We start from the raw sequence: 14,565 nt of genomic DNA, 5'->3' as shown, positions 1-14,565 counted from the left end.
AGTGAACGCTATGCAGTAAAACCATTCAGCTCCGTTTAAAACCAGCACAGTCAGGCATAGTACAAGTTCACCAAGTAACAGAAGAGGTGGGAGGGTAGCTCAGGGTACATCTACACTACAGCGGGGAGTCGATTTAAGATACGCAAATTCAGCTACGTGAATAGCGTAGCTGAATTCGACGTATTGCAGCCGACTTACCCCGTTGTGAGGACGGCGGCAAAATCGACTTCTGCCGCTTTTTGTCGGCGGCGCTTACTACCACCTCCGCTGGTGGAGTTAGAGCGCCGATTTGGGGATCGATTGTCGCGTCCCGACGGGACGGGATAAATCGATCCCCGAGAGGTCGATTTCTACCCGCCGATTCAGGCGGGTAGTATAGACCAGACCTCAGTCTTTATGCCCATTCAGTCTGGCTTTACCTCTCTGCTGGAGTTACCAACCAGGTGCTAATTGTGATAGATTATTTTTTGGGGGGGAGGGGAAAAGAAGAGGGGCTGGGGTTATTCAGTCCTGAGGTCCTCTGTCCATTTCAACAATTTAAGTTACCATACAGCAGTTAGATGGTAATCCCAAGTTCCAATTCCTATCACACTGAGGCTTGATTTGAACTGGTGTCTTAGCAGTGGAAGATTCTCTATCTCTTTACAACTTCTCTCAGTTAATCAGTCCACCAATAATACCACTTTCTATTTTAAGCCCTATTTTTTTCCTGCTATTTTATGTATATCTTGATTTCTGTTCCACACTATTAATTTCATTCCCTAAGTCAGCTGACAAGGTGTTGTGCACTTTTGCCCTACCTGCAGTACTGCAGGGTACTTATGAAAAACAATCAAGGACACAAGTAATTCTACTGTGTATAGATTTCCTCTTCGTTGGTAGGAAATACTCACTGTCATGTGGTCTACTACAAAATTATTTGTAAAGGCTGTTCGGCTAGTAGTAGTATTATGTACTGAACAATTACACTACTAAACGTTTCATATAATCAGTTTTAAAAGCTGTTTCAGATTTTATTGCTTTGGTTGTTTAGTGATCAAGACCATGGCTATGTGGGTACTTGTTTTCAAAAAGAATTTATCTTAACATGTAAATTACAGTACTGCTATTAAGAAAAGATTTTCATAAGAAGTCAGAATTTAAGGATTATATAGACAACTACTGATATTCTTGTTACTCAAGGGTGTACTCCAAATAGAACAGGGGAAATCATTCCTGTAAAAATCTAGTGGGATAAAACATATCCCCACAAACTATCACTTCTTCTTCTTTGATAACAGAATGAAGAGTTACCAGAAAAGATTCTATCAAAATGTTGTCAGATCAATAGTATATTGTTTTGTTGCTTATCAATTAAACTAAAAATAGAAACACTTCAGATCACTGTACATTCATGAATATAATACTACGCTGGGATGAGCATGGGGAAGGTATTAGACAAAAGTAGTTCTCTTGAAAAGTCTTACAGACTGAAATGCATTCGATAAGAATTATAAGACATCTGCTAGGTAGGTCTAATATGATTTCATTTATCAATTTGAAGTCTGAGGGAACTGGATGTCTAAGGGCAATTGGTTACAGAAACTTTCTGATACAGAGGTTTTCACTTTTGATGTCATTTGTTCAAATCTATCCCAGGGCAGGGCATTGGTAACTGTAAGTCATTACCATCTGATAGCTGTTTAGTATACTATAAGAAATAAGTTGTGGTCTGATCCCAGTTATGAGTTTACAAGAGTACTGTATGCATCATGATTGACACTAATTGGCAGCCTCATCAGAGAGGCTAATTGGGCGCATGGCTGGACATTAGACTAGCATGTCATGCCAAGAAGCTGCCCCTCCAAGTCAACGTTAAGCAAGGGCACAAACTATATGTCAGAAAAGCCATACTGAAGTCGTGGAAGAGAGCCCCCGTGAGAGGTACCCTGATAGCAAATCTACATTGTGGAACCCAAAATTTTCTTGAATTTTAAAGAAGTTGGCTGCATAAATTACCCCTTTGTTTAAATTGTGACACAGTTATCCTCATGTAGGAAAATTGCTGCCTAGCTCTTGTCCCACAGTTGTTACAAGAAGAGGGAGTGAGTGCAGATCCTTTTTGAGAGTTAGGAATGTGTCACTTAAAATTATAACAACACTTGGCTCTTACATGGTGATTTCTATTTTTAAAATCATTTTAAAATATTGCTCTGTTAATGCTCACAACACTCTTGGGAGGCAGGTAAGTGTTATCACCCATTTTACAGAAAGGAAAACAGAGGCATGAAAGTTAAGCGACTTGATCAAGGTCACACAAAATAAAGTGGTCCCTGGTTCCTACTCCAGTGATCAGGTATTCCTCATTTTTCTTTGGCATGCTTCTAACTCATTGGCAAATCATTTCTAACTTCCTTTCACATAGCTCATACCTTTTCCCTGCCTTTAGATGTTGTTAGACAGTCAGGACTCTGGAAACCTGGTCTTTTAAAGCAAAAAATCTATGTTGTTAAAAGAAGGGGATTCTGTGTTCTTTCTTTCCCTATTCTTGGCCACAGGAGCGGAGGTGGGTGGGAGAGAATGGTTTGGGGGTGTGAGGTTTAAGAAAAGAATGCTGGAGAGTTTAGGGAGAAAATTACAGATGGGCTCAGGGATCAACCCACACCAGCTGAATTTACCAGAATGAGGAAATCCCACTGACTGAGGAAGAAAGCAACACGAAATAGGCCTTTTCCTTTAACAATTGAAAAAAAAGATACCCTTTTGGCTGAAGAGGGCTGGTTATGGTTCACAGTTAGGGTGAACAGATGCTAAGTGGAAAATATTGGGAACACCGCAGGGGAGGGCGCCTTTTTAATTGTTACACTCACCCATCTGGGTCTTCGGTGGCAATTTGGCAGAGGGTCCTTCAGTCGCTGACGGTCTTCGGCGGCGGGTAATAAACCTTGCCGCCAAAAAAGGAAGTATCCACCATCGAAATACCGCCAAAGACCATCAGCGACTGAAGGACCCGCCGCTGAAGACCCGGACGGGTGAGTGTAAAAAAAAAAAAAAAAAATCCCAAACAAAATATCGGGATGCGGGACAAACTCCTCAAAATCGGGACAGTCCCGATTTTATCTGGACGTCTGGTCACCCTATTCACACTGAGGCTTGTCAGTGTCCTCTTCCCTTATAAAAAAAATACTACAGTGTTCTTTAGTAATACTTCATATCACCTGACAGTAGAACTAGCAGTATTTGGGGCGATTATTCTAGAATACTTTAGTATTTAATTTTGGTAGATAAGGTTTGGGATCAGTTGAAATGGGTGCTACCAAGTGATGTTATTATTCCCTTGTGATGTTAGGAACCCCCTTTTCTCATAGTATCATAGAGTTTAAGGACAGAAGGGACTGCTAGATCATCTAGTCTGACCTCCTGCACCAACAGGCCACCAACACCACAGGTTCACATTTGGTGTTTTTATGGGCTCGTTAAATTGGTGGCTCATAATTAACTAACACACCCAGGTCTCTCTCCTGTGTCATTTCCAGCTGATAGCAGAAATTCTTGTTGTTAGTCCCTGAGTGCATGACCTTATACTTCGTACTATTAAAATTTTACCCCATTTCTATATTCCAGGCCTCTAGCTCATCCAATTCTTCCTGTATAATATTCTGATCCTCCTCTGTATGGACGATGACTCAACTTTTTGTCATCAGCAAACTGAATTAGCGCAGTCCTACTTTTTGTGCCAAGGTCATTAATTAAAATATTAAATACGATCGGTCCCAAGAGTGATCCTTGAAGAATGCCATTAGTAACCTCCCTCCAGCCGAACAATGCTTCTTTCAGCACAACCCACTGACCTCTCCCCTTTACATGGTTTCCTTACCCTCCTTACAGTTCCTATATTAATCCCCATTTTACTAATAATTCCCCATGTAGTACCATGTCAATGCTTTATTGAATTTTAGATAGATTTCATTCACTGCATGTCCTTTAAGAAATCAGTTATTTTATTAAAGGAAGATCTACCTTTGATAATTCCGTGTTGGATTTTATCCCATTTTCATTTACCTCCAGTCTTTAATTCTTCTTTCCTTCAAAACTTGTTCTAAAATCTTGCATACTATTGACAAACAGATCTGTAGTTGCCTGGACTACTTCCCCCCCCTTTCTTAAATACAGATAACTATGTTTGCTATTCTCCAGTCATATGGTATCTTGCTACCTGACTTGCAATTTCATGTGCCAGTTCTTTCAGTATTCTGGGTTGGAGATTATCTGGTCCCCCCAGTTTGGGAACATTAAACTGTTTGGGAACATTAAACTGTTTGAGCTTTGTTTTTATTTTGGATGTGATCATTTCCATTTTCATACACTCATTCCCATTAGCCATCCGACCTTTCCAGGCCTCTATGTTCTACATTCTTCTCCACTGTTGCTGGCCTGGGAGCAGGGGCCCAGCAGCATGCTATTTTGGAAGCAGTAGAAAAGCTTAGGAACCAATCTCAGATCCTACATATTTGATAGATATGATCACACAGCTAAATTTTATATAGAAGAAAAATAGATTTCAAATATAAGCAATTTACATGGCTTTCAAGGCTTCTGAGCTGAAGCGTCCTATAACAAACACTGCAATGTGATGTAATTAAGGTTTAAACCTGTTTTTTGGTACAATTAGGGAGAAAAGAAAGCACTACTGTCAAAATAATATCAGGAAAAGACACCACTTGGCGTACCTAATCCCCTCCCAAATCAAATCTATTCTGAAAACCTACACTAATCTCCTTGGAGACATTAGCACATTTGCTAAAAACAGAGAGTCCCTTGGAAGTGTAACTTAAATTTAACAGCACATGTCGACTTTACAGTCCACATACATTATGAAACTAGTGACTGCCTTTCCAGAAGAAACAGTCATCAACTTTTTTTTTTTCCCTCGAGTACTACAAACATTACTGACTTACTGGACAATGAGCATAACTGAAATACTTGATACATTATTCCATGACTGAAATATCCATTGAGGCACAAAAAAACAGTTAATCAACTGAAAAGAAACAATAAAAAATCTGTTCTGTATATTAATGTGAGCTAGGAGTCCCTTAAAGGTGAAATCAATATTAATTCCCATTTATAAAAGTGATTCTCTTCTGTGATGGGAGACAATTGCTTCATTCTGGGACCTGGATTCTTGCTCGTTCAGTTTTAACAAGTAGCTCAGTTTCAGCTTCTGGTAAATGTTAAAAAAATAACAAAAATAAAAAAAACCACGATCTTTACATCACCTCCTTTAAACCAATTAAACATACTTGTAAACACAGACTTGATGGAAGCTTAGAAACTGGAACATCCATTGCTGGGGGAAGGGGAGAACAGATGCCACTATGAAGTCATATGAAGAGAAATATCATTGGATTTAGAATGATGAAGTGCAGCTTGCATGTACCATGGGCCAGATTGTGCAATTAACACCCAGACTTGTGCTAGGAATGGTGTGGAGCTGCACTGCTCTAGAGGGGGAGACAGCCCCTCTTGACATTCCCCAGCACTCAGGAATGTATACAGTACATCATATCTCAGGTTGATGCAGCTAGTTCTGCAAGGTGCACGTGCCAGACTGTGCTGGCCTATGTGAAAGGTGGCCGGACTGTGGTCCCATCAATTCTCTACCCCTGTTATAGTGACTTGCGCCCATAGCATGCTACCTCCTGTCTCACCACTAGAGTCCCTTATCTGTGGCAACAGGAACCTCCCATTACAAGCTAGCCAACTTCACACCAGCTGAGGATTCCCTTCCACTGGGAAAATCTACAGCAGCCCTTTCAGAGCAGCTATAAAGGTCTCTTTTTACTACTCTGGCAGTGCAAAGGGCTAGTAGCATGGAGCAGAATCTGGCCTCTTGTCTATTTAAATTGCACATGTTTGGTTTTCTGTACAATTTTCTATTTTCCTATCACCTTATCAGTTTCGATAAAACTGTCCGTGGTGAACTGCCCAGCTATCTCCTTGTGTTTTCACTGTCCATTTAGCTGATTTTCCTGTATATAAATTACAGCAACATTCAGATTGCTCTAATTTATACTGGGGACTGGTCTGGCACCAACAAGAACCGCAGGGCCAGGCCTTAAGCCATATTTCCACTGCTCCTCTTGACCTACTCTGAGCACTGAGAACTAGGCACCTGTATTTATTGATTCCTTCGGACTATAAACATTCAGTGTAAAAATTCCTGCAGGGGACTATGTTCTGCACTACAGGGTGTAGAGACTGTTTCTCCAGAAAGAAGTTCCACGTGTCGTATAATTTGGTATTGGATCTACCCTCCCTGAAAGCCCCCACGAGGCTATAGTTAATTCAGGTGAAAGCCCAAGGACTGTTGTTCAGAAGCCTGTGCTTTTGACCAGAGACAAGTTGGTGGAATCCCTGCAAGGAAGTCAATATACTGAGATACATCTCGCATTCAATTGACTCACTTTACAAAATATGTGTGGGGATCTTGCATGGAATGACATTAATTTTCTCTATCCCCTTTGCAGTCTACAATTGGGGATTGCTACAAAACAGCAGTGACAATTATGTTGCGGCAAACATTTATTTTATTTTATTCTCAGATGCATTTTAGATTACATTAAAAAACCTAAATAGCTTATGCAAATCACCATGTGCTCCCTCCAGCTCATCAGTGGCATGTAGATTCTTTGGTGGGGGCAACACATTTGGTCTTTATTGTTCTTTTCTAAATCTTTCATTTTTTTTCTTTTGGTCTTCCATGTAACCAAAGCTTTACTTGGAAACCTGGTGTTATGTTGTTGCAAAACAGGAGGCTCTTAAGAGTAGCCATGCAAGGCACTGAATTTAGCCGTATGAAGTGGAAATCCATCAACTTCATGAAAAAAATTCGTACAGATACAGACAGACATCATCTTCCTTTCCAAATGCAAACAGATGGACATCATACCAGAAGGACTGAAGGTAAAAAAATCCATTACAATCTACATACCACACAGACTATGCCGAGAGATTGTGCCACACACTTTCAAAGAAACTGCGGAACCACCTGATCAACATCCTATACAGCAAACAGGGAAAGATTAAGAACCCCTACTGTTACTCACACCTTCTTGTCAGGGGGATGGATAGCTCAGTGGTTTGAGCATTGGCCTGCTAAACCCAAGGTTGTGAGTTGAATCCTTGAGGGGGCCACTTAGGGATCTGGGGCAAAAATCAGTACTTGGTCCTGCTAGTGAAGGCAGGGGGCTGGACTCAATAACCTTTCGAGGTCCCTTCCAGTTCTATGAGATAGGTATAGGTATTAACTGTTTGAAATGGGCCATCCTGATTATCACTACAAAAGTTTTTTTTCTCCTGCTGATAACAGCCCACCTTAATTGATTAGTCTCAGAGTTGGTATGGCAACACCCATTTTTTCATGTCCTCTGTGTATATCTATATCTATATCTATCTTCCTACTGCATTTTCCACTGCATGCATCCGATGAAGTGGGTTTTAGCCCATGAAAGCTTATGCCCAAATAAATTTGTTAGTCTCTAAGGTGCCATGAGTACTCCTTGTTCTTTTCATCAAAATTTAATGGCTAGAGCAGGAGACTGATTCAGGACACTTGAGGTTTATTCCTGACTCTGCTACTAACTCACTGCATCAACTTGGGCAAGTCACTTAATCTCTCTGTGCTTCAGTTTCCCAAATAATGACTTAGCTTTGTAAAAGATTTTGCATCTTCAGATGAAAGGCCCTCTGTAAGTGCAATGTATTATTGTATGATGTTATGTTCTGATGCTGTAATGACACAATATAAATTAATATTTTTAAAAATCAACCATTACCTTTCTAGCCTCTGCATGGTCATGGCCAGTGTCTTGTTCAATTCATCTATCATCCGGCACCCTGAAGGGTGAATAGGTAATGAGCTGGATCCAGAAGGCAGATGCTGGCTGTGGCTGCCATACGGAAGCTGGTGCTGGTGCGCTGCTAATTGGGATGGCAGTACAGAATGGTGGTGTGGAGCCAAAGGCTGCTGGGAACTCTTCTGCATGGAATAGGACCCAAGAGAGAGGTCTGGCCCCCCTAAAGGCATGCAAATCATGACTTTCTTTGGAGGTAGCGGAGGCGATAGTTTAACTGGCATACAAGGCAGTTTCATAGGACCGCCAGGATCTAAAACACAAGAACGAGAGGCACAGACATAAGTTTCGATGGCATTAAAAAGAAGACCACAATATCTACTTAGGTAATTGGGCACAAAGGTTGCCAGTAAAGACAACAGATGAGTCTGCATTGGACTTACCCCTTTCCTGCTGGTGATGGAATATACTGTACCCTATAACACTCTGAATGGTTTTCAGAAGGGAAGTTTTCATGTCGCAACATTTTTGAGCCTCACAGAAACATTTGAGGACTCTCAATAAGAAGTGCCTTAAACAACAATAGTCCATGTAATCACAAGATCTATGTAGTGCTTTTCATCTTCAAAGCACTTTCTACCAGGGACTAACACTGACAACATCCCTGTGAGCTCTGTGTTATTATCCCCCATTTAATGAGTAACCTGAGGTAAAATGACCAGGTGCCCAAAGTCACAGAATGAATCATTATCACCACAGTGGGGATTAAAACTCAGGAATTTCTGGCTCCCACTGCTACAGTCTGACTACTGCACATCACAGCTCACATTTTTGTGGACCTGCAGAACATTTGGTGCAGCAGAATTATGCTAATGAAAAAAAAAAATCATGAATGAGGTATAAGGAAAATCCAGCAAAAATGAAGGGAAATGGTAGGATTAATTTATTCTTTTATAAAACACCTGGCAAACAAACTTTGTGCTGGATTCCCATGCTGTGGATTTTAACCCATGGGGGAAAAATTACTGTTGACTTCCATGGGAACTGGATAAGGCCTCAGAGGTGCATGTAATGGAGACATCTATAAGCAGATGGAATTTCAATGCATTGGCTACCTGAGCTGGGCAGGGGGAAGGAGACGGGCTGGGTTGCATTATGAAAATTTCTAAAAGGTCAGAGAGCCAATGTGAGGAGTTGGAGATTTGAGAATGAGGAAAGCCATGGAGAAGTAGCCACTTGGGGTTGGGGGATAAGAGAAGATGGGAGTTTACATTATGGACTGATGTTGTTTGAAGTTATAGGGAAGGAGGGAGCTAGAAAGGCCTCCTGAGGTTGGAAGAGGGAGTGACCTAAATGAACCCTTTCAAATCTGGCAAACCTCTGGCATTCGGGTTCTGTAAAGGAGTTCTGGCAGCATAACATATTTAGCCTCTCTGATCTGAGTTCATGCACCTTACTAAAATACAATGAAGAGATAAAAGTGCCAACAGCTTCTTGGGACTTAACAAAGCCCAGCAGATAAGCTGCTGCTGCTGAAGTTTCAAAGGCCATCACATGTTTGTGAGCTGCACCACGGTTTTTAAAAGCACTTCTATAAATTTTCATGTTTGCACTAGCTATTCATAATTTCTGGCCTGGGTATTTATTTGTCAGCAGTGGGGCCAAACCTACTAGCTAGAGTTCAGATGGCTCCCAGGGGCAACACTTCTCCAGAAAGATGAAACTGAAAAAAGACACTAAGCTAGAAGATGACAGGGACCAAATTCAAGTCTGACATTACTATTTATTATTAGAGTAGCTCTACAATAGCACCTAAAAGTCCCAGTTGAGGTTGGGACCTTATTGTGCTAGGCATTGAACACGCATATTGTAAGAGACAGACCCTGTCCCAACGAACATACAATCTAAATAGCCAGCCAGGATAGAATCCAAATCTTTTGACTCTCCATCCAGCATGTCCTATCCACTAGACTATACTCTCTTCACTAAAGTCAATGCCTGTTGCACCCCCTTATGCAGAGCCAAATACGGCCCTTGGATTTGCCAGCAAACATGAAACTCCCCTCTGCCATTCCCTACTCTCTTCTAAAGCGGACCGGTTTCCCCGTTTTGCAATTTGAATTTTTATGGGTTTTTTTACCCAAACACAGAACAGACTGAGCTGTCATGTCTCTTATGCACATACACGCACAGTAGCTATGTTTTATCTTTGTACCCTATATATTGTCTTCAAGAAAATTTAAGAGACAATAAAGAGTAAATTGAATAAAACCCTGAGAATAAGGCTCCTCTGCAATGTGTTGTTACAAAACATTTTTATACATTATTTCTCCAGGATACCTTCTACTAAAAGATGAGCCTGAGCTACAAAGCTGGGATCCAGATCTGCACTTCCCTAAACTTTTGCAGTAGCCAGATCTGGATGTTTGGTTTGGTTCAATCTCTGTTGTACTTCAAGGAACAGCTTTAGTTCACAGAGGTGGTGGTATTCTGGAAGGGAATGCTGTCCTAGTACCAGACCTTCGCTCTGTGTATGAAGTAGAGGAGACATCCACAATGGAGGGCTCAAAGTGGTACCATCCACTGGAGCTGCTCACTCATGCTCCTGGCTGAAGAAAAGCTGGAAGGGACATTGAATTTGCAACTTCTTTTGTTTCTGAAGTACTAAAAAAGCTGATTTGCTGTTGGGAGCCAGTGGAATTTGTGAGGTTGATTGAAGCACAAAATAGATAGAAATGCTTCAATTTTTTAAAAAAGCATTAAAATGAAAAGGATATTTTTCTTTTTAAATGAAAATATGTCCTTCCTAGGTTTGCAGCCCCAAAACTGTTGCTTTGGGGGACTGTAGCTTGGGGTAGCGAATGAGAACTAGAACGTGAAATTCACAAGTTTATTTTCATTGGTCAGTGAAAGGCAAAAAAGCATAAAGAGTGAGTGAGATTTGTAAAATCAGTCTAAATTCTCTAAAATATTATTCGTAACACAGGTAAGGACATTTGTTTAAACATATGGGGCTAGAGTACATTAGCATATCTTCCTTGACGTCAGAAATGGAGGGATGCTAATTTACACCAGCTAAGGATTTGGCCCATGATTTTTCACCTCGTGTCCACACAGTTCTGACAGATAGTCATGAAAATCTACCAGCACAGAAACAAAATGTACTTGTCTGCCCTTTACCGTAATAACTTTTGTCTATCAATGAAAATTACTCAAAAGGAGAATAATAAACAGAAAGGAGCATTAGAGCCGTTCACTTGGTGACAATGGGCATTGTCCTGAAAATGTGACTAAGCTGTCAGTTCAGTGGCGGTTCTGAACGAGTAAGGTTCTCAGAAGATGGTCCAAACTTATTGAGCAAATTTCCCCTCTCCAATCAAACCAGTGGAAACTTCATGGTCTGCAGTGGATCTCATCTAGTGTAAACGAGAGGAAAATTTGACCTGTGTGTGTAAGAGGTTATAATTGATATATTAGATTGGGACAATCATATTCTATAGTTTTTTTTAACTCCACTGTTTTTTTCCATGAGGCATATGGACAGCACATGGGGAGACGTACAGCCCCTAGAAGGGAATATCCATCATATGTATACAAGACTAGGTGAATAACAAGCAGAGAAGGGGAAAGAATGAACAAAAAAAGAAATCATTGCTATAAGTCCTCACAGTGGAATGTTACTGCAGTTTTAAATCTTTGCACAAAGCACTGAAATGACAGGATAGTAGCAAAGAGGCCTGGAGATGAATCTTTTCTGGCTGAGGACCCTTGTATCCACTATTATGTATAATGGGGCTAGTTCTGAAAGATGCTGAACAAGCTCAACTTCCCCTGGCACTAATGGGAGTTGAGGTTGTTCAGCATTTTGCTTGATCAGGTCCTAGTTCTGCTGGATTTAATGCAAATAATGCTAGAAAATTAAACCTTATCACGGTTTATGACAATATACTATAATTATATACAAATATATAACGAGAAGATAACATTTGCTACACCAGACTAGGGCACTGATCCATGAGGAAGGCAGCCCCTTCCTCTTCTCCACAATGTACCTGGCCAAGTGACCATCCTGTACATGGGAGGAAAAATTCCTTCTGACTCCTATGGTGACCAGTTGATGCCCCAAAGCACGAGTTTTTATTACCCTTGCTGAAGTACATACAACTACAAATGTAACTACTTGTTATGAGTATCCAGTTCCCTTTTAAATTCTATTCCAGTGGCTAACTGTGACCTATTGTAGTAGTGAATTCTATAGTCAGTAAAAGTCTGCATGTATTTAGGAGGCAGTGTTGCCCAATGGGCAGGACCCTGAAATGGGATTCAGGAAATCTGAGTTATATTCCTGGCACTGTCATTAATTCACTGTATGAATTTGGGCAAATCAGGCTACGTGACAATCGATCCCCGAATCGATGCTTATACTCCACCAGCGCAGGTAGGAGTAAGCGCCGTCGACAGGGGAGCCGCGGTGGTCAATTTGCTGCCGTCCTCACAGCGGTGGTAAATCGACTCAGATACGTCGAATTCAGCTACGCTATTCGCGTAGCTGAATTTGCTTATCTTAAATCGATCTCCCCCCCCCCCAAGTGCAGACGTAGCCTCATTTGACTTCTCTATCCCTAGTTCCCAGATCCTCTAAGGCTATGACTACACTTACAGAGGTGTGTAGAATACATATAGTGCATACAACCCTAGCATGGGTATACATAGCAGTCAGGGCTGGCTCTAGGTTTTTTGCCACCCCAAGCAAAAAATTTTTTGGCTGTCCTCCACCCCAGCCCTGGGCTCTCACCCCCGCCCCCCGCACCTCCTGCCACCCCAGCCCTGGGCTCTCTCTCCCCCCCCCACCAGTATCCCCTGCCGCACCAGCTCTGTGCTTTTCCTCTCAACCCACCCCACCCCACACACCCCTGCTGCCACAGCGCTGGGCTCTCCCCTCCCCACCTGCACCCCCTGCCGCCCCAGCCCTGGGTTCCCCCCCAGTAGTGCTGACTCCACCCGCTCCCCCCTTGCCTCCAGCCGGTCCGGCGCTGGCAGGGTCGGGGTAAGCAGTGGGGCTCCCGGGCCGCGCCTCAGCCCAGGGTCCCTCTAGCCAGGGCTCCTGCCTCCAGGACTGGCCGGGACCCGGGAGGGCAGAGCCGGGGGAATGAGGGGCAGAGCCGGTAGGGGGCTGAGGAGCTGGGGCAGGGTAGCCCCAGAGGGAGCGGAGCCCTGGAGAGCAGGACGCGGGCCCCGCACAGCAGCTCCCCGCCCTCTATGGCCCCACTGCTACTGCTTCTGGCCGCCCTGCTGCAGTCCCTGGGCGGCTCGGGCCGCTTCGCTCAGCCCTGGCTGTGGCGCTGGGGAGCGGCTGCCCTGCGGCACCTGGAGGCAGCTCTGTGTGCCCCGTGGGGCGGTCCCCAGTCCCAGTGTCCCCCGTTCGGAGTCTGCCTGGTCCAGCCACAAGGTGAGGGTGCTGCTCCCCCATGGTGCGAACTGCAGTGGCCCCAGGGCGTCCCCGTGCACGACACGCTGCTGCTGCTAGGGCCAGCTCTAGGCTTTTGCCACCTGAAGCGCAAAAAAAGATGGGCGGAATGCCGCCCCTGAAAATGTGCTGCCCCAAGCAGGTGCTTGGTTTGCTGGTGCCTAGAGCCGGCCCTGATAGCAGTGTAGACAGTGAGGTGCTGCTTAGATGAGTAAAGACATGCCAGAACCTTAGGGTACACATTCTACATGGCTCTCTACTCACCCAAGCAGTGCCTTCCACATCTACACTGCTACTTTTAACAATGTAGTGTCCCACTGCTGCCTTGAACTCTTTCCCCACTGCAAGGAAAGGCTCTGGCTGCTCCCTTCAGTGTGGGAAGGATCCAGCAATGGGGAGCTGCAGGAGCTTTTCCGCACTATCCCCCTCCCCCCCAGAGCCTTTCCCTGCTGCATGTAGCTACTCACCTCAATGTGGACACAGCCTTCGTACTGTACATGCCACTGCCCGTGTAGGCAAGGCCTAAGAGGAAATGATCCAAAAGCCTATTGAAAATAATGGCAGTCTTTCCACTGACTTCAGTGGGCTTTGATCAGGTCCATAATGAAGAGTTAAATTCTGTTCTCAGATACGTGCATGCTGTGTTGGACATGGAGCTGCTATGTCATAATTTTATGAATGCTGTATGTAAGCTAGTTATTGAGATAGACTGTATAACCGTATTAGTTAGTGGAATGCTTGTTATAGATCTATACTGCTTTAATTCCATGGGGACTGTCACCAAGACAACAAAGGTCTTGGACTATTCGTAGGAAGCTTAAACCCACGTGGAAAATGGATAGACACCAGGTAAGCAAGATACGTGTATAATCTGTTTACCATTTTAAGATTTTTTTCTCTGAAGTCCTTTGGTTGAAAATAAACAACACTCAGCTTTAAGAAGGCTGGCTGATCTCTGGATGCCACTGAGACATAGCTCCCAAGGACCAGAATTGCAGGTACTGAGGCTAAAGTGGGCTTGTTGAGGCAATCACATTTAGTTCCAGGGGATGGCAAACCAAAGACTGGCCTAAGAGTGGGAGAAGCATGTGATTCCACCTAACAAGAGGTGACAAGTCAAGGACTGTTGAGAGGGAGTACACTCAAAAAGCCCCAGAGGGGTCAGAGATGCAGTTAGCCCAATAATTGTGAGACAAGTATTGCCTACTGACTGCAGTGGGCATAGCACATGCGCATCTTAGGCCAATTTTGGCTCCCACATCT

General features: G+C 43.2%; 1 protein-coding gene across 1 annotated transcript in view; it reads right to left on the bottom strand.

Annotated features, from left to right (window-relative positions):
* Window positions 1–14,565, bottom strand: part of PHACTR1 (phosphatase and actin regulator 1) — a gene marked incomplete in the record, with an annotated part of 425,183 nt that overhangs the window by 75,913 nt on the left and 334,705 nt on the right. Inside the window, 1 exon segment of the mRNA XM_034762321.1 lies at window positions 7,818–8,148. Coding sequence (XP_034618212.1) covers window positions 7,818–8,148 — 331 coding nt within the window.

This window comes from Trachemys scripta, chromosome 2 (assembly GCF_013100865.1).
Source record: "Trachemys scripta elegans isolate TJP31775 chromosome 2, CAS_Tse_1.0, whole genome shotgun sequence".
In the NCBI taxonomy this organism is placed as follows: domain Eukaryota; kingdom Metazoa; phylum Chordata; order Testudines; family Emydidae; genus Trachemys; species Trachemys scripta.
Note: the sequence above shows the minus strand (reverse complement) of the source record. Positions and strands in the feature narration are given on the sequence as shown.